Below are 21,665 nucleotides of genomic sequence, written 5' to 3'. Positions count from 1 at the left end.
TATTCAATCTGTCGCCCATTTTCATTATCGACAAAAAGAATTTCCCCCACCACGATGAATATCGTGCCGCAGAACTACACCATGTGCGTCTATAAGGGGGTGACCATGTTCTCTCCTTCTTCAGATTGTCACCATGCCGGAGTACCTGCAGAGAAGATTCGGGGGAGAAAGGATCCAGGTGTACCTGTCCGCCCTCTCCTTGCTCCTGTCTGTCTTTACTAAGATTTCTGTAAGTGCTTAGCCGCTGACTATTGAGGAGAGTTGTATGATGGGAAATTCTCTAGTTGCATCCAGAGCTGCCTTCGGTTTCCTTTTACTAAATCTGAGTGCATTTTGACAGCTCAAAGTGAAGGGAAAGGGTAGAAGGTGGATCAGACGAGAAAAGACATTTGTGTAGATGACACTGGGGTGTGATGTTACATGGAGGTGTATTAAGCTGTTCTCTAGTTAGATCCAGAGCTGCACCGACCAGCGGTAATAACCTAGTTATGCAGATGGTTTACATGTGTAACTGTACTAATCCACTACAGAAGGAGAACACGCCGATCAGACATCCTTGATCCTGACTTTCCTGTCTCGGGAATGCAGGGCGGCAGGATCTTCAGAATTCTCCGTCATCTCCTCGGGCTGCGGAGGAAAATTCTGAGAATGTGACAACATGAGTGTCACCCAGTAATATGTACTACATGGGGCGAGACAGGCTTAGATACACCAGATCAGCAGCAAGTATCACACATAATAGGCTTAGAATTAGATACATCAGCTCAGTAGACAGTATCACACATGATAGGCTTAGATACATCAGGCCAGCAGTACTGCATCATACATAATAGGTTTAGATACATGAGCTCATCAACACACAGTATCACATATGATGGGCTTAGATAACCCAGGTCAGCAGTAAGTATCACACATAATTTGGGGTCATAGCGCTGCGCCAGTTTTTGGCATAAAACAAGTCTGAAACTTGGGAATGGCGGTTGTGCGGTGGGGGCCCGGCCATCGGCCCCCGCTAATGTATTAACATTTACACCAGGCGGAAAAGGGGATTGAAAACTACTCCAGTCAGGGGGTGAAGTAGTGTTTATGCCAGTATCACAAATTATATGCTTAGATACACCAATTCAGCAGACAGTATCACACATGATAGGATTAGATACACCAATTCAGCAGACAGTATCACACATGTTATGCAGATACACCAGTCTTATGCTACTTTCACACTGGCGTTTTGGCTTTCCGTTTCTGAGATTCGTTCAGGGCTCAGCGGTCCAAAACGGATCAGTTTTGCCCTAATGCATTCTGAATGGAAAAGGATCCGCTCAGAATGCATCAGTTCAGTCTCCAGCGTTTTGGTGTCATACTGACGATGCAGAGCCAAACGGATCCGTCCTGACACACAATGTAAGTCAATGGGGACGGATCCGTTTTCACTGACACAATCTGGCACAATAGATAGCGGATCCGTCCTCCATTGACTTTCAATGGTGTTCAAGACGGATCCGTCATGGCTATGTTAAAGATAATACAAACAGATCCGTTCTGAACGGATGCAGACAACTGTGTTATCTGAACGGATCCGCACCAAACGCGAGTGTGAAAGTAGCCATAGCAGTACAGTATCACACATAATATGCTTAGATACACCAGTCTTTGCAGTACAGTATCACACATAATATGCTTAGATACACCAATTCAGCAGACAGTATCACACATGTTATGCTTAGATACACCAGTCTTAGCAGTACAGTATCACACATAATATGCTTAGATACACCAATTCAGCAGACAGTATCACACATGTTATGCTTAGATACACCAGTCTTAGCAGTACAGTATCACACGTGAAAAGCTTTGATGCATCAACTCAAGAGACAGTAACACACACATTATATGCTTAGATACACCAATTCAGCAGACAGTATCACACATGATGGGTTTAGATGGATACCTCAGCTTAGCTGTATCCCCAAAAATTATAGGGTTAGACAGACCACGCAGTATCACAATAGGCTTAGATACAAATAGAGAGAAGTAGACCAGGCACTCTATATATATTGTCACAAGTGAGATTTGTATTTGATACACATATAAAATCAGTTGTTAAAATCAGCATAAACTGTGAACAGCAGTATTAAAAGGAAAATATGATAAGTAGCAGCAATGGTATAAGTGTCCAATGTAGCAGCAGTGTGAGGTTCAAACAATAATCCAGCGATACCTACCACTGATGAAGGGGCACACCCCCGAAACGCGTATGGGCTACACCTTGCACCGGCATGCTGGCAAAGAGTTTCCCCCAGACTTGAATTAAACTTCGGAACTCCAAAAATAACTCTGACGACGCATGGTCTCACGGAGCGCATACCTCGCTGATGATATAAGGTACAGTCAGCTGATATCCACCAGACCATCACATCAACGCCCAGAGGAGCGGAACCACCAGACTAAGGTAATAGTTCAACAGCAATTACAAATAGGTGGGACGCCACCATGAATGCTTACTACATCAACCTGCTGGTCTTCCTGTTACATTGAAAAGACTGGGAATTCATCTGTCTACATTGGCATAGCAAGCCATAAGCGGAATCACGTATATCTAATAATCTTTAGATTCGGAATCACCTGTGACTTTGTGCTGTTACTAGCTGACATTACGATTTAAATGGATACATAAACGCATAACAGCTTACGGTTTTCTGTTGGACTTCAATAGCGGTACCGCTGGATTATTGTTTGAACCTCTATTGTTGCGGTTTTGTTCACACTGCTGCTACATTGGACACTTATACCATTGCTGCTACTTATCATATTTTCCTTTTAATACTGCTGTTCACAGTTTATGCTGATTTTATATGTGTATCAAATAAAAATCTCACTTTTGACAATATATATAGAGTGCCTGGTCTACTTCTCTCTATTTGTATCCATTTATTTGTGGCTGGGTGGGCCACTCAGACCAAGAGCACCTGATCCACATTGCCCAGCCGAAGTGATCCACAGATTTTTTTCTCCAGGCTTAGATACACCTCTATAGCAGTACAGTCTCCATCGATTCTTTTCTAACGCAATCCAGTAACATTACATGATGGGGAATGTAGTACTTCACAGTGATATCATTACCGTATCACCCTTAGATACACTGTACCAGGTGTCATTCTTTGACCAGAGCCACAACATGACCATTGGCTCTGCAGTGTACCAGCCTGTAATACCGCATCCTGCCACCAGAGGGCAGTGCAGGCTTAGAACTGTCTTTTGTCTTGGCTTTGGTGGTAGCCGTGCTCTCATTAGGGTCCTTTCACACTAGCGTTTTTCTTTTCCGGCGCTGAGTTCCGTCCTAGGGGCTCAATACCGGAAAAGGGCCCTTTCACACCTGCGTTATAGTCTTCCGGCATAGAGTTCCGTCGTCGGGGCTCTATGCCGGAAGAATACTGATCAGGATTATCCTAATGCATTCTGAATGGACAGTCCGTCCTTCAGGATGCATCAGGATGTCTTCCATTCCGGAACGGAACGTTTTTTGGCCGCAGCAAATAGCGCAGCATGCTGCGCTTTTTGCTCCGGCCAAAAATCCGGAACACTTGCCGCAAGGCCGGATCCGGAATTAATGCCCATTGAAAGGCATTGATCCGGATCCGGCCTTAAGCTAAACGTCGTTTCGGCGCATTGCCGGATGCGACGTTTAGCTTTTTCTCAATGGTTACCATGGCTGCCGGGACGCTAAAGTCCTTGCAGCCATGGTAAACTGTAGTGGGGAGCGGGGAGCAGCATACTTACCGTCCGTGCGGCTCCCGGGGCGCTCCAGAGTGACGTCAGGGCGCCCCAGGCGCATGGATGACGTGATCGCATGGATCACATGATCCATGCGCATGGGGCGCTCTGACGTCATTCTGGAGCGCCCCGGGAGCCGCACGGACTGTAAGTATACCGCTCCCCCGCTCCCCCGCTCCCCACTACTACTATGGCAACCAGGACTTTAATAGCGTCCTGGGTGCCATAGTAACACTGAAAGCATTTTGAAGACGGATCCGTCTTCAAATGCTTTCAGTACACTTGCGTTTTTCCGGATCCGGCGTGTAATTCCGGCAAGTGGAGTACACGCCGGATCCGGACAACGCAAGTGTGAAAGAGGCCTAACCAATCAGTTTTATCCCCATGCATTCTGAATGGAGAACGATCCGTTCAGGATGAATCAGGATGTCTTCAGTTCAGTCTTTTTGACTGATCAGGCAAAAGATAAAACCGTAGCATGCTACGGGTTTTATCTCCGGTGAGCGAAAAAAACTGAAGACTTACATTATCCGGCATTTTTCCCCATAGGAATGTATTAGTGCCGGATCCGTCCTTCCGGTAAAAATGTGAAAAAAAGATACGAGACGGATCAGTCTGTCCGCATGACAAACGGAGAGACGGATCCGTTCTTGCAATGCATTTGTGAGACGGATCCGCATCCGGATGCATCTCAGAAATGCTTTCAGTCACATCCAGATTGGCGGATCCGGCAGGCAGTTCCGATGACGGAACCGATTGCCGGATCACACTGCCGCAAGTGTGAAAGTAGCCGTAAGAGAAACAAAATGGTACTTTCACACTTGCTGCAGAGGATTCCAGCAGGCAGTTCCGTCGCCAGATGGCATTTGTAAGACTGATCAGGATCCTGATCCGTCTTACAAATGCATTAAAATGTTGGATCCGTCTTTCTGGTGTCATCTGGAAAAACGGATCCGGCCTTTATTTTCTTCACCTTTTTTTCGGTCTGCGCACAGATTCGGAATTCCGGTATTTTAAATGGCGAATCCGGCACTAATACATTCCTATTGAAAAAAATGGATTAAGGCAAGTGTTCTGTTTTTTGAGCCGGAGATAAAACCGTAGCATGCTGCGGTATTATCTCCGTCCTGAACAGTCAAAATGACTGAACTGAAGACATCCCGATGCATCCTGAACGGATTACTCTCCATTCAGAATGCATGGGGATAAAACTGATCGTTTATTTTCCGGTATTGAGCCGCTAGGACGGAACTCAGTGCCGGAAAAGAAAAACGCTAATGTGAAAGTGCCCTAAGAGTATTGCAGGTTTGATACCTTTTAATGGCTAACAAAAATAGAAGTAATGATGCTACATAGCGAGCACCAGTCCCTTCATCAAATACTAATGATCTTTCTTCAAATCCCAAATTAAATGGAGGCTTACGACCGAATGAAATCCCCGCGTTACGAGAATGCGTCTGACAGTGAAGGGAGAGAATCCTGTAATTCACTTCTGTTGAGGGATTAACAGTTGAGCAGTTTTCTGTACATGTAACCAAAGGACCCTAGAGTTGTCGGTGATATGGCGGATGACAGAGACCAGCGGACTGCAGGTTTCCGCGTGACCTGCGGATGACACCGGTGTCCTCTGCTCGCCCCCTGTCCTCGCTCTTCCTTTCATACGAGTCGCCCTGTTGCGTTGTGTTCGGGGTGCCGTCTCACGCCCTGTTATGACATTTGGAAGTCTTTTATTTCGGAGGCTCGGTCACACCCATCATATATATAAAAGCGCAGGATGCATTGTCCGCATTGTTCACTGCTGTCCTGTGTGCTGTATACAAGCGCAGACACAATACATGGCCTGTGTGTGATTTTATACCCCGGCTGCTTCATGGTCTGATTATTCTCGGTTATATAGTTACATGATATGTCATAGGAACCCCCTGAGTCTTTAAGCACATGCCCGTAAGCATTTTGTGGTTCGCAAACCGCAGATCTTTAAAATACGGAAACGGTCCGTGTGCTGTCTGCATCTGTATGTCCATTCCGCAAAAGATAGAACATGTCCTATACTTGTCCCACTGAAGTGAATGGGTCCCACTGAAGTAAATGGGTCAGCAAAAACATGCGTACGGCACACAGAGCGCTTCTGTATTTAGCGGATCCGTGGTTTGTGGTTGATCTGAACATAAAAGTATCGGGGCAGCCATAATCTGATCTCTTACCTCCCAGCAGTCAGTAGTCCCACTGCTTTAGTTCCCTGAAACAAACTTCATCAGTCACCAAAAAAATCCATCAAGACTAGGAGGAGGAGGAGGAGTAGGATGAGGATGAGGGGGGGGGTGTAAGGAGGAGAAGGACGAGGAGGATGAGGAGGAGGAGGAGGATGAGGGGAGGGGGGATGAGGAGTAGGATGAGGAGGGGAGAGGAGGAGAATGAGGAGTATGAGGGGGAGGAGGGATAAGAAGGAGAAGGACAAGGAGGATGAGGAGAGAGGGGGGGTGAGGAGGAGGATGAGGAGGAGTATGAGGGGGAGGAGGAGTATGAGGAGGAGGAGTATGAGGGGGAGGGGGAGAAGGACAAGGAGGATGAGGAGAGAGGGGGGATGAGGAGGAGGAGGATGAGGAGGGGAGAGGAGGAGGGGGAGGAGGAGGAGTATGAGGGGAAGGGGGGATAAGGAGGATGAGGAGGAGGAGGGAAGAGAGTGGATGAGGAGGAGGGGGAAGAGTATGAGGGGGAGGAGGAGGAGGATGAGGAGTATGAGGGGGAGGGGGGAGAAGGAGGAGAAGGACAAGGAGGATGAGGAGAGGGGGGGGGGTGAGGAGGAGGATGAGGAGGAGGATGAGGAGGGGAGAGGAGGAGGATGAGGAGTATGAGGGGAAGGGGGGATGAGGAGGAGGAGGGAAGAGAGGGGGTGAGGAGGAGGATGAGGAGGAGTATGAGGGGAAGGAGGAGGAGGGGGAAGAGTATGAGGGGGAGGAGGAGGAGGAAGGGGAGGAGGAGGAGGGGAGAGGGGGGATGAGGAGCAGGAGGAGGAGGAGTATGAGGGGAGGAGGAGGAGGAGTATGAGGGGGAGGAGGAGGAGGGGAGAGGGGGGATGAGGAGGAGGATGAGGAGGAGGATGAGGATAAGGAGGAGGAGGATGAGGAGCTGGAGGAGGACGAGGACGATGGGGGGAATGAGGAGAAGGGGGAGGGGGGATGAGGAGGATGAGGAGGAGGAGGGAAGAGGGGGGTAAGGAGGAGGAGGAGGAGGAGGGGGAGGACGAGGACGATGGGTGGATGAGGAGGAGGAGAACGAGGAGGGGGATGAGAAGGAGGAGGACGAGGAGGAGGACGAGGAGGAGGAGGGGAGAGGGGGGAGGAGGAGGAGGAGTATGAGGAGGAGGAGGAGGGGAGAGGGGGGATGAGGAGGAGAAGGACGAGGAGGAGTATGAGGAGGAGGGGAGAGGGGGGGATGAGGAGGACGAGGAGGATGAGGAGGGGAGAGGGGGGGATGCTGCTGCAGCTGCTTTGTGGTTCTGTGAATCTGCATGCAACATGATGTGACTTCTGACTGTAATCCATGTTATATCAGTGTAAAAAATCACAGCAGAGAGTAAGAAAGAACGCAGCCGGCACTGCCGTATGTGTCTATGCGATCACTGGGGCGCTTTAAGCACTGGTATCCCGAACCTTCACGGTGGTGCTCTCTCGGTGATGTAGTGGTTATGATAATAATAGCATAAGGAAAAAGCACCGCGGCCCTCACCATTGGTCACAAAGTTGCTATTTGCAGTTTATTTCTTGGTTACATATTATCAGTGGACGCGGACGAAACACAGGTGCATAGATCGGCTACAGCTGTTTCGCGCTATGTTGCCAGGCTTGACAAAGCACGAAACAGCTGTAGCCGATCTATGCACCTGTGTTTCGTCCGCGTCCAATGATAATATGTAACCAAGAAATAAACTGCAAATAGCAACTTTGTGACCAATGGTGAGGGCCGCGGTGCTTTTTTCTTATGCTATTAGTGTAAAAAAATCACAATCAGCCCGCAGGTGTGTAGGTATATATATATATATACCTTAATAGGTTCCCATTATGGAAATATCAGTTGTCATTAATCACTATTTACAGACGGCTGACTTTGGACTTTGCTCAGACAATTTATTATCAATGATTTAATACTGACAGAGGGAGAAGATAAAGGCGGAAAATATGGCACATGACAGTAACATCATAGAGAACTGGGTCCATTGTATCTGTGTATTAGGGCTCATGCACACGACCGTATGTATTTTGCGGTCCAGATGACGTCCGTGTGCACTCCGTATTTTGCGGAACAGAACAGCTGGCCCTTCATAGAGCAGTCCTATCCTTGTACGTAATGCAGACAATAATAGGACATGTTCTATTTTTTTGCGGAACGGAAATACGGACATACGGAAACAGAAAGCACACGGAGTAACTTCTGTTTTATTTATTTTTGCTGACCCATTGTAGGGAATAATTCCGCATACGGTCCGCAACAAAAACGGAACGGACACCGAAAAATAATAAGTTCATGTGCATGAGCCCTTAGAATGTGTAACATTCTACCATGAGCGCGGGATGTTCTCCTTTCACCACATTTTATCGTTTATGTACATAATTAACATACGTATAAAGTTCAGCCTGTTTGTAAATACTCCAGAGCTGCACTCACTATTCTGCTGGTGCAGTCACTGTGTACATACATTACATTACTTATCCTGTACTGATCCTGAGTCACATCCTGTATTATACTCCAGAGCTGCACTCACTATTCTGCTGGTGCAGTCACTGTGTACATACATTACATGACTTATTCTGTACTGATCCTGAGTTACATCCTGTATTATACTCCAGAGCTGCACTCACTATTCTGCTGGTGCAGTCACTGTGTACATACATTACTTTTCCTGTACTGATCCTCAGTTACATCCTGTATTATACGCCAGAGCTGCACTCACTATTCTGCTGGTGCAGTCACTGTGTACATACATTACATTACTTATCCTGTACTGATCCTGAGTTACATCCTGTATTATACTCCAGAGCTGCACTCACTATTCTGCTGGTGCAGTCACTGTGTACATACATTACTTTTCCTGTACTGATCCTCAGTTACATCCTGTATTATACGCCAGAGCTGCACTCACTATTCTGCTGGTGCAGTCACTGTGTACATACATTACTTATCCTGTACTGATCCTGAGTTACATCCTGTATTATACTCCAGAGCTGCACTCACTATTCTGCTGGTGCAGTCACTGTGTACATACATTACTTATCCTGTACTGATCCTGAGTTACATCCTGTATTATACTCCAGAGCTGCACTCACTATTCTGCTGGTGCAGTCACTGTGTACATACATTACTTTTCCTGTACTGATCCTCAGTTACATCCTGTATTATACGCCAGAGCTGCACTCACTATTCTGCTGGTGCAGTCACTGTGTACATACATTACTTTTCCTGTACTGATCCTCAGTTACATCCTGTATTATACGCCAGAGCTGCACTCACTATTCTGCTGGTGCAGTCACTGTGTACATACATTACATTACTTATCCTGTACTGATCCTGAGTTACATCCTGTATTATACTCCAGAGCTGCACTCACTATTCTGCTGGTGCAGTCACTGTGTACATACATTACTTATCCTGTACTGATCCTGAGTTACATCCTGTATTATACTCCAGAGCTGCACTCACTATTCTGCTGGTGCAGTCACTGTGTACATACATTACATTACTTATCCTGTACTGATCCTGAGTTACGTCCTGTATTATACTCCAGAGCTGCACTCACTATTCTGCTGGTGCAGTCACTGTGTACATACATTACTTATCCTGTACTGATCCTGAGTTACATCCTGTATTATACTCCAGAGCTGCACTCACTATTCTGCTGGTGCAGTCACTGTGTACATACATTACTTATCCTGTACTGATCCTGAGTTACATCCTGTATTATACTCCAGAGCTAAACTGTTAGGCCTCATGCACACGACAGTTTTTTTTCACGGTCCGCAAAAACGGGGTCCGTAGGTCCGTGATCCGTGACCGTTTTTTCGTCCGTGGGTCTTCCTTGATTTTTGGAGGATCCACGGACATGAAAAAAAAGTCGTTTTGGTGTCCGCCTGGCCGTGCGGAGCCAAACGGATCCGTCCTGAATTACAATACAAGTCAATGGGGACGGATCCGTTTCACGTTGACACAATATGGTGCAATTGCAAACGGATCCGTCCCCATTGACTTTCAATGTAAAGTCTGGAGTTCTTTTATACCATCGGATTGGAGTTTTCTCCAATCCGATGGTATATTTTAACTTGAAGCGTCCCCATCACCATGGGAACGCCTCTATGTTAGAATATACTGTCGGATATGAGCTACATTGTGAAACTCAGATCCGACAGTATATTCTAACACAGAGGCGTTCCCATGGTGATGGGGACGCATCTAGTTAGAATACACTACAAACTTTGTACAAGACTGCCCCCTGCTGCCTGGCAGCACCCGATCTCTTACAGGGGGATATGATAGCACAATTAACCCCTTCAGGTGCGGCACCTGAAGGGGTTAATTGTACTATCATATCCCCCTGTAAGAGATCAGGGCTGCCAGGCAGCAGGGGGCAGACCCCCCCCCTCCCCAGTTTGAATATCATTGGTGGCACAGTGTGCGCCCCCCATCGGGCCCCCCGTCCTTCCTCTAGTGTAATAAATCGTTGGTGGCACAGTGTGCATCCCCCCATCGGGCCCCCCTTCCTCCCTCTAGTGTAATAAATCGTTGGTGGCACAGTGTGCGCCCCCCATCGGGCCCCCCTTCCTCCCTCTAGTGTAATAAATCGTTGGTGGCACAGTGTGCGCCCCCCATCGGGCCCCCCGTCCTCCCTCTAGTGTAATAAATCGTTGGTGGCACAGTGTGCGCCCCCCATCGGGCCCCCCTTCCTCCCTCTAGTGTAATAAATCATTGGTGGCACAGTGTGCGCCCCCCATCGGCCCCCCTCCCTCTATAGCAGTAACAACATTGGTGGCAGTGTGCGGCCTCCCATCTCCCCCCCCCCCCGATCATTGGTGGCAGCGGAGTTCCGATCGGAGTCCTAGTTTAATCGGTAACCATGGCAACCAGGACGCTACTGCAGTCCTGGTTGCCATGGTCACTTAGCAATAGTACAATAGTAGAAGATTCATAGTTACCTGCTTGCTGCTGCGATGTCTGTGTCCGGCCGGGAGCTTCACCTACTGGTAAGTGACAGGTCTGTGCGGCGCATTGCTAAAGAACTGTCACTTACCAGTAGGAGGAGCTCCCGGCCGGTCACAGACATCGCAGCAGCAAGCAGGTAAGTATGAATATTCTACTATTGTACTATTGCTAAGTAACCATGGCAACCAGGGCTGCAGTAGCATCCTGGTTGCCATGGTTACCGATCGGAGCCCCAGCGATTAAACTGGGACTCCGATCGGAACTCCGCTGCCACCAATGATCGGGGGGGGGGGGGGGAGATGGGAGGCCGCACACTGCCACCAATGTTGTTACTGCTATAGAGGGAGGGGGGCCGATGGGGGGCGCACACTGTGCCACCAACGATATTCAAACTGGGGAGGGGGGTCTGCCCCCTGCTGCCTGGCAGCCCTGATCTCTTACAGGGGGATATGATAGTACAATTAACCCCTTCAGGTGCCGCACCTGAAGGGGTTAATTGTGCTATCATATCCCCCTGTAAGAGATCGCGTGCTGCCAGGCAGCAGGGGGCAGTCTTGTACAAAGTTTGTAGTGTATTCTAACTAGAAGCGTCCCCATCACCATGGGAACGCCTCTGTGTTAGAATATACTGTCGGATATGAGTTTTCACGAAGTGAAAACTTAGATCAGAAAAAGCTTTTATGCAGACGGATCTTCGGATCCGTCTGTATGAAAGCTACCTACGGCCACGGATCACGGACACGGATGCCAATCTTGTGTGCATCCGTGTTCTTTCACGGACCCATTGACTTGAATGGGTCCGTGAACCGTTGTCCGTCAAAAAAATAGGACAGGTCATATTTTTTTGACGGACAGGATACACGGATCACAGCCTCGGCTGCAAAACGGTGCATTTTCCGATTTTTCCACGGACCCATTGAAAGTCAATGGGTCCGCGAAAAAAAACGGAAAACGGCACAACGGCCACGGATGCACACAACGGTCGTGTGCATGAGGCCTTAGGGTGTGTCTTAGGACAGCCTTGCTGACTGTTTCCTCAGAGAACCGTGACGGCAGCTTTGCATATTCTGAGGCTTGTGAATTGTGATGTGTTGGATCCATTCTGTCCTTGTTTCCCTGCAGACGGACCTATATTCTGGAGCGCTCTTTGTTCAGGTGTGTCTCGGCTGGAACCTCTACCTGTCCACGGTACTGATGCTGGTGGTGACGGCAATGTACACCATCGCAGGTGAGACATGCAGCGCTGCCGCTCATACTGACGGTCCTCCAAACATGGACCAGTCAAATGCGATCTTCTTGAGACCTAGAGGGTGGGGCTTCCTAAAAGAGGTGTGGCTTTTGCTATGGGGTGTGGTCTCACTGTGAATTATTGGGTCTTTGGATGGGTCTGATGATGAAGTTAGCACCCATGGTCCTGTCTTGCACATTAACTCATAAATATTAGCCTCTCCCTGATTTTTAAAGGAGTCACACTCGGTTTTATTTTTCAGGAGGCCTGGCTGCTGTCATCTACACGGATGCTCTACAGACGGTGATCATGATTGTGGGGGCCGTGATCCTGACTATCACAGGTATATGCAGAACGAGACCGCGGTGCTATCTGTGCACCCATAGTGCGGGGCTGGAGGGATTCAGATCACACTGACCCCACTCCTCATGGGTGGCAGGCTCCTATGGTCTAGCACTTTAGGCCCTGGGATTAGGGGGAGGAATCAGACGGGGCCCCATTTTCTGCATGCTGATGGTGACCCTCAAATGTGTTTGGTCAGGGTCAGTGTTTGCCCGCTATACAGTGGACATTTTGCATTGGGGAAAGGCACACGAAGGAATATTTGCACGCGGCACGTATTCCTTTCTGGCATAAGCCGGCACGATGTGCATTCTCTCTCTACAGTGACATCACTGTGTGCATACTCCCTGTGCTGTGACATCACTGTGTGCATTCTCCCTGTGCTGTGACATCACTGTGTGCATTCTCCCTGTGCTGTGACATCACTGTGTGCATTCTCCCTTTGCTGTGATATCACTGTGTGCATTCTCCTTGTGCTGTGACATCACTGTGTGCATTCTCCCTTTGCTGTGATATCACTGTGTGCATTCTCCTTGTGCTGTGACATCACTGTGTGCATTCTTCCTGTACTGTGACATCACTGTATCCATTTTCTCTCTACTGTGACATCACTGCTTGCATTACCCAATTGTAATACCCCTAATGTGCATTCTTCCTGTACTGTGACATCACGGCGTGCTTGATCCCTGGTTGTGACATCACTGTGTGTATTATCCCCCTACTGTGTGCATTCTTCCGGCACTGTGATATCACTATGTGAGTTATCAATGATAAGGGGACGGCCCCTAGTGTAATATCTTCAGAGGTCTGTGTCCAGTATACTGCACTTACCAGATAGTGTAGTGCACACTAGGAAGTGAAGCCTCTCCTTGGACAGGAGGAGTACCAGGCTGCTGAGCTCGTTAGCTAGAAATATCTCAATGGACGCCGGAGGAGACACGTGGAGAGGAACACTCAGAAGAGCAAGAAAAAAACCTGGCGCACTGGTGTTAAAATGTTTTGTTAAAAATAAAAACATTACCATCAGCTACGCATTTCAATGGTGGTCTGCCGTCTTCATCAGGCTATTTACTTCTCTGGGAATAAAAAATAAATAAAAAATTGGTAATTACAGGGAGTGCAGAATTATTAGGCAAGTTGTATTTTTGAGGATTAATTTTATTATTGAACAACAACCATGTTCTCAATGAACCCAAAAAACTCATTAATATCAAAGCTGAATATTTTTGGAAGTAGTTTTTAGTTTGTTTTTAGTTTTAGCTATTTTAGGGGGATATCTGTGTGTGCTGGTGACTATTACTGTACATAATTATTAGGCAACTTAACAAAAAACAAATATATACCCATTTCAATTATTTATTTTTACCAGTGAAACCAATATAACATCTCAACATTCACAAATATACATTTCTGACATTCAAAAACAAAACAAAAACAAATCAGTGACCAATATAGCCACCTTTCTTTGCAAGGACACTCAAAAGCCTGCCATCCATGGATTCTGTCAGTGTTTTGATCTGTTCACCATCAACATTGAGTGCAGCAGCAACCACAGCCTCCCAGACACTGTTCAGAGAGGTGGACTGTTTTCCCTCCTTGTAAATCTCACATTTGATGATGGACCACAGGTTCTCAATGGGGTTCAGATCAGGTGAACAAGGAGGCCATGTCATTAGATTTTCTTCTTTTATACCCTTTCTTGCCAGCCACGTTGTGGAGTACTTGGACGCGTGTGATGGAGCATTGTCCTGCATGAAAATCATGTTTTTCTTACCTTGCAGACTTCTTCCTGTACCACTGCTTGAAGAAGGTGTCTTCCAGAAACTGGCAGTAGGACTGGGAGTTGAGCTTGACTCCATCCTCAACCCAAAAGGGCCCCACAAGCTCATCTTTGATGATACCAGCCCAAACCAGTACTCCACCTCCACCTTGCTGGCGTCTGAGTCGGACTGGAGCTCTCTGCCCTTTACCAATCCAGCCACGGGCCCATCCATCTGGCCCATCAAGACTCACTCTCATTTCATCAGTCCATAAAACCTTAGAAAAATCAGTCTTGAGATATTTCTTGGCCCAGTCTTGACGTTTCAGCTTGTGTGTCTTGTTCAGTGGTGGTCGTCTTTCAGCCTTTCTTACCTTGGCCATGTCTCTGAGTATTGCACACCTTGTGCTTTTGGGCACTCCAGTGATGTTGCAGCTCTGAAATATGGCCAAACTGGTGGCAAGTGGCATCTTGGCAGCTGCACGCTTGACTTTTCTCAGTTCATGGGCAGTTATTTTGCGCCTTGGTTTTTCCACACGCTTCTTGCGACCCTGTTGACTATTTTGAATGAAATGCTTGATTGTTCGATGATCACGCTTCAGAAGCTTTGCAATTTTAAGAGTGCTGCATCCCTCTGCAAGATATCTCACTATTTTTGACTTTTCTGAGCCTGTCAAGTCCTTCTTTTGACTCATTTTGCCAAAGGAAAGGAAGTTGCCTAATAATTATGCACACCTGATATAGGGTGTTGATGTCATTAGACCACACCCCTTCTCATTACAGAGATGCACATCACCTAATATGCTTAATTGGTAGTAAGCTTTCGAGCCTATACAGCTTGGAGTAAGACAACATGCATAAAGAGGATGATGTGGTCAAAATACTCATTTGCCTAATAATTCTGCACGTAGTGTAGTCTTACCGGTAATTGTTTTTCCAGAACGTCCCCCATGACAGCACATGTAAGAAATACCCAATAATTTAAACTTTTTTTTAGGGGGGGAGGGGGGAGGGGGAAACCACTGCTTGAAGGACCTTTCGTCCAAACACTAAATGCTGATTGGAGAGGAGGTATTATAATTTGTCCATGTAGCTGCTCCACAGATTTGATCTATCGTGGCAATAGCTTTCGCTGCCCACGAGGTTGCCATAGCCCTGGTCGAATGGGCCTTAATGGAGATTGGACAGGTCTTTTCCTGTAAAGAGTATGCTGCACGGATTGTATCCTTGATCCATCTTGCCAAGGTTTGTTTAGTAACTTTTTGGCCTTTATTTTTTCTCCGTGCTGAATAAGTAAATTTGAATCCTGTCTCCGAGCCTCTGTTGACTGGAGATATTTAACTATTGTCCTCCGCACATCCAAGCAATGGAAAAGCTCCTCTTTGGCATTTCTAGAAGCACAAAAGGACGGAAGAATTATCTGCTGTTCTTTATGGAAGGAGACTACTTTTGGTAAAAAGGCTGGGTCTAACTTAAAGATTACCCTGTCATCAAGAATTTTTAGATAAGGTTCTTTCATCTACGGGCGAAGGTAATGGCTACCAGGAATGGCAGCTTTCATGGTCAAAAATTTTGATGAGATGTCATCTAATGGCTCAAACGGAGGTTCACAAAGGGAATTTAGGACTAAGTTTAAGTCCTAGGTTGGGACATTTTGTCTTATTGTGGAAACGGCTTTTAAAAAAAACTTTTTACTCATCTATCTTTAGCTAATGGGAAATCTAGGAAAGCCGATCTAGCCGATACCTGTACTCGGCCTCAAACCTAAATCAAACCCTTTCTGAAGAAAGTCTAGGATGAGTGAAATGGTAGGTGAAGCATCGTCTGGGTGTTCCGAAGATAACCAGGAACCGAATTTTTTCCAGATTTTCTCGTATATGGCTGAAGTAACTAGTTTGCAACTCTTTTGTAACATTGCAATTACTTTTTCCGAAAGACCTTGCTTCTTCAGCATTTCCCTTTCAGGATCCAAGTCGTCAAATTCAAGATCTTCTGGTCCAGGGTCCTCATAAAACATTGAGATCTGAAGATCCTGTCTCATTGGAAAAACGAATGACTCTTCTATGCACATTGCCCTGAAGAGCGAGTACCAGCTTCTTTTTGGGCCAGGACGGAGTAATCAATAGCACTTTTGTCGTGCTCTCGCCAATTTTCCTCAGTACTGCCAGAATAGGAGGGATTGGTGGTAAAGCCTATGCGAAATCCATGTTTCAGGTTTGTGACATTGCGTCCACTGCAAGAGGATTGTCTCTTGGATTTGGAGAGTAAAAACAGCTTTTTAAGTTTGATGATTCCAGGCTCTCTAGAGGAGACCATTCTCCTTGAAAATATAGATGTTCCACCTGGGCTCCTCAGCCCAACTTCCTGGCATCCGTGTTTACCGTCACTATTGGATTCAACTTCAAGTGAATTCCCTTCACTAGGTTGTGTGAAGTTAACCACCAGTTCAGGGAGTTCTTTACCCCTGTGGTAAGGAAAATCCTTTTGTCTAGAGATTCTTGACACTTGTCCCACCGGGATAGTATCAGATTCTGTTAATGCCTTGAATAAAAATAGGCCCAGGGTATGCAAGAGGTCATGATGCCCAGAATCCTCATGGCCTCTCTGATCGTGCAACTTTTCTTCTTTTTTAAGTGTTGGAATTTTATTACTATGGCATTTTGTTTGGTTATAGGAAGAAAGGATCTCTCTTTCACTGAATCTAGAAGTGTACTCAAGAAAATCTTCCTGACTTCCAACCACAGATCTGATTTGTTGACGTTGATAATCCATCCCAATTTTTCCAGCACGTTCAGTGTTAATTGAAGATGATCTTTCAATATTTCTTGAGATTGGGCAGTTAATAGGAAGTCGTCCAGGTATGGGATTATAATTATTTTATGGTGTCTTATATGAGCCGACACTTCTACCATCAGTTTTGTAAAAATCCTCGGAGCTGACAAGATTCCGAATGGCAGACACTGAAGCTGAAAATGATGTATGTGGCTGTTGAATAGGGATATGGTAATATGCATCCTTTAAGTCTATTGTACACATGAAAGCTGCTGGGGTGATGAGTGGAAGGGCTGACCGAATAGATTCCATCTTGAATTTCCGATAGGAGATCCACTTGTTCAGGAATTTGAGGTTTATAATTGTCCTGAATGATCCATTATTATATTTTTTTTTACCAGAAACAGTTTGGAGTAATGACCCTTGAAATGTTGATGTGAGGGAACTGGGACAATGGCCTTCATCTTGCACTGAATATCCAGTAGAAGTTGATTCTGTAGTGTTCTGATGAGGATCTGAAGACGTTGTGGGGGAGGAGACTTGAATTCTAGTTTGTAACCCTCCTGAATGGTTCGGATTACCCAGGGATTTTTTGTAATGGAAACCCATTCCTGGCTGAAAAAACGAAGTCTTCCTCCCACCGGGATGGTGTCATTGTTTGCTGGGATTATTTGTGTTGTTCGGGTTAAGAAGGAACCCTCTTCCTCCTTTTGGTTAGCTCCATCTACCCGATTTCCCTTTCCCTCTATTTGATGAGTACTGGGAGTGTCTGTTTGTTCTCCGAAAAGGGCTGACTTTTCTTGGGCTTCTCTTCTGGAAATCCTTTTTTCTTGTCAGCCGCTCTTTCTAAAATGGTATCCAACACTGGTCCGAATACGTAAGAACCAGAAAATGGTATGGCACATAACTTATTTTTAGAAGCTATGTCACCTGTCCAGATCTTCAGCCACAAGCCCCTTCTAGCAATATTTGATAGTGTTCCACTTCGTGCTGAAAACCGGATAGATTCTGCAGAAGCGTCACCCATGAAAGCTGTAGCCATTTTTTTAGCAAAGGCAGAGAATCTAGAATTACATCTCTAGGTGCCTTGAGCTTTAGATGGTTTTACAATTGATTGAGCCATAATCCCATAGTTCTGGCTACCGGTGTGGCAGCAATATTGGTATTTATTGTTGCCGCTGGACACTCCCAGACTCTTTTTAAGAGACCATCAGACTTCCGGTCTTCAAACTAGATGGTCATCTTTTTTGCCACCTGGACATCTATTTTTGGAACTTCTTCCCATATTTTAGTGTCCTCCGGATTAAATACAGCCAGGTCCATAAATATTGGGACATCAACACAATTTTAACATTTTAGGCTCTATACACCACCACAATGATTTGAAATGAAACAAACTAGATGTCCTTTAACTGCAGACTGTCAGCTTTAATTTGAGGGTAATTACATGCAAATCAGATGAACGGTGCAGGAATTACAACAGTTTGCATATATGCCTCCCACTTGTTAAGGGACAATTGTCTTCTTGGCTGCTCCATGGCCAGGTGTGTGTTATTCCCTCATTATCCCAATTATAATAAGCAGATAAAAGGTCCAGAGGTCATTTCCAGTCTGCCATTTGCATCTGGAATCTGTTGCTGTCAACTCTCAAGATGAGATCCAAAGAGCTGTCACTATCAGTGAAGCAAGCCATCATTAGACTGAAAAACACTACAAACCCATCAGAGAGATAGCAAAAACATTAGGCCTGGCCAAAACAACTGTTTGGAACATCCTTAAAAAGAAGGAACGCACCGGTGAACTCAGCAAAACCAAAAGACCCGGAAGACCACGGAAAACAACTGTGGTGGATGACTGAAGAATTATTTCCCTGGTGAAGAAAACACCCTTCACAACAGTTGGCCAGATCAAGAACACGCTCCAGGAGGTAGGTGTATGTGTGTCATAGTCAACAATCAAGAGAAGACTTCACCAGAGTGAATACAGAGGGTTCACCACAAGATGTAAACCATTAATGAGCCTCAAAAACAGGAAGGTCGGATTAGAGTTTGCCAAACGACATCTAAAAAAGCCTTCACAGTTCTGGAACAACATCCTATGGACGGATGAGACCAAGATCAACTTGTACCAGAGTGATGGGAAGAGAAGAGTATGGAGAAGGAAAGGAACTGCTGCTTATGATCCTAAGCATACCACCTCATCAGTGAAGCATGGTGGTGGTAGTGTCATGGCGTGGGCATGTATGGCTGCCAATGGAACTGCTTCTCTTGTATTTATTGATGATGTGACTGCTGACAAAAGCAGCAGGATGAATTCTGAAGTGTTTCGGGCAATATTATCTGCTCATATTCAGCCAAATGCTTCAGAACTCATTGGACGGCGCTTCACAGTGCAGATGGACAATGACCCAAAGCATACTGCAGAAGCAACCAAAGAGTTTTTTAAGGGAAAGAAGTGGAATGTTATGCAATGGCCAAGTCAATCACCTGACCTGAATCCGATTGAGCTGCATTCCACTTGCTGAAGACAAAACTGAAGGGAAAATGCCCCAAGAACAAGCAGGAACTGAAGACAGTTGCAGTAGAGGCCGAGCAGAGCATCACCAGGGATGAGACCAGCGTCTGGTGATGTCTATGCGTTCCAGACTTCAGGCTGTAATTGACTGCAAAGGATTTGCAACCAAGTATTAAAAAGTGAAAGTTTGATTTATGATTATTATTCTGTCCCATTACTTTTTGTCTCTTAACAAGTGGGAGGCACAGATGCAACTGCTGTAATTCCTGCACCGTTCACCTGATTTGGATGTAAATACCCTCAAATTAAAGCTGACAGTCTGCAGGTAAAGCACATATTGTTCTTTTATTTTCAAATCCATTGTGGTGGTGTATAGAGCCAAACATTTTACAATTGTGTCGATGTCCCAATATTTCTGGACCTGGCTGTATAAGGAGACTTCTAAATTCTCGAGGAATAGAAAGTTTCTTTTCTGCGTCTTCCCACTCCTCCAGTATCATTTCTCTTAGATTGGAATTAACCGGAAACAGCTTCCTTTTTTTTGCCCTTAATCCTCCAAACATCTCGTCCTGAGTTGTTCTGGGTTGCTGAACCTCCTCCACCTCCATAGTTTCTCTTACTGCTGATAGTAATGAATCTAAATCTTTCAAAGAAAATAGATATTTTTTCTAATCTTCAGAAGAACCTGAGGGACAAATTAGCTCCTCTTCTTCCAGCCCTGTTCGTCTGAATCCGAATCCAGCATTTTTTTTTTTTAAACTGGTGGAGGAGGATTAGGAATCAAGCTAAAAACTGAAGCCTGTACTTCCTTCTCTGATCATAGACCTTAGATCAGAGAGGAAGGAGGGCTGTTCTTCTTTCAGCAGTATTGAAATACAATCAGGGCACAGCAGTTTTTTGTATGAATCCTGCAACTTTCTAGCACAGGAAATACATTCCCCCCCCTAGGAAGAAACAAAGGAACTCTCCCTTAGTACTAATACACATATAAACCTGAATAAAGTAGGGCTTGGTAAAAAAAAAAAAAAAACTTGCATAGCCCTGAGCAGGGGGATCGCCAGCCAAGTCAGCCTTGGTGGACATCTGGGACTCCATTAGGAGCAGCAGACAACTTCATTCAGATAAACAGATTTCCAGCACAAAGAAGATAAAAATCTTGACTATTAAATAGTCCAAACGTACACTCGGTGCAGTGAAAAAGGTCCCTTCAAGTCCCTGGTCAGACCGACATGAGCCAGCCGGCTCTTTGTCATGATCAGCAGACATGCCTAACATGCGAGGCCCCCCATAGGCCTTCAGCATGGACGCTGGGCGCCGCCATCTTGGATCCTGGCGGAGCGGTGTCACTTCCTGTACACGCCGCGTTTCCCAGAAGTGACGTCACCGCTTCGCGCGGGCGCATAGCGGCCATGTGAGAGAGAAGAGGTAGGCTGGGAAAGCTAGGGAACCTCGAAAGAGATGTACTAGCAGGGCTTTAAGGAAACTGGGAGGAATGGCTGGACACCACCCAACCCAGTTCCAGCCCTAGTAGCTCGCGGCTACTTCCATCCATATCTTCACCCTAAAGAGGGCCTCTCTTGCAACTACTTAAAGGGAATCTGTCACCTATTTTGACCATATAAAACCGTTAACATAGCAATGTGCAATAAAGTACCTTCATTCCAGCATGTGTCCTCTTTCTTTTATTTAACTTTTCATTCAGACGAAATCCCGCGCAGGCGCAGTATCGCTGAGTGCCTGTACGATACTCCTGCTCCAGAGGGCAACAGCGCTCTGATTACGTCACTGGGCTCGGCGCATGCCCAGTAACACTATTGAGGCTGTTGCCCTCTGGAGCAGGAGTATCGTACAAGCGCAGGGACTCAGCGATACTGCGCCTGCGCGGGATTTCGGAGGCCAAGAGAGGAGGAAGCAAGGACAGTGCAGTGAATAAATTAAATGACGTAGTGGAGGGGGAAGCGCCGTTCGGCAAGGATGTGGGAGTACATTTATTTCTTAGGAGGCGTGCAGGGCGTGGAAGAAAGGCGGGCTGGGAACTGCAGAGGGGCGTTACTGGGCACTAGAGCAGAGTAATAATGCCCCTCT

The 21,665-nt window shown here is 46.2% G+C and overlaps 1 protein-coding gene across 5 annotated transcripts in view; it reads left to right on the top strand.

Annotated features, from left to right (window-relative positions):
- The window catches only part of SLC5A10 (solute carrier family 5 member 10), a 117,251-nt gene that overhangs the window by 19,991 nt on the left and 75,595 nt on the right, over positions 1-21,665 (top strand). For all 5 annotated transcript variants that reach the window (XM_044305009.1, XM_044305008.1, XM_044305010.1 and 2 more), the window contains 3 exons: positions 125-229; positions 12,088-12,193; positions 12,456-12,536. In XM_044305009.1, the coding sequence (XP_044160944.1) occupies positions 125-229; positions 12,088-12,193; positions 12,456-12,536 (292 nt within the window). The remainder of the gene's footprint in view (positions 1-124; positions 230-12,087; positions 12,194-12,455; positions 12,537-21,665) is intronic.

This window comes from Bufo gargarizans, chromosome 8 (genome assembly GCF_014858855.1).
Source record: "Bufo gargarizans isolate SCDJY-AF-19 chromosome 8, ASM1485885v1, whole genome shotgun sequence".
Classification (NCBI taxonomy): Eukaryota; Metazoa; Chordata; class Amphibia; order Anura; family Bufonidae; genus Bufo; species Bufo gargarizans.
Note: the sequence above shows the minus strand (reverse complement) of the source record. Positions and strands in the feature narration are given on the sequence as shown.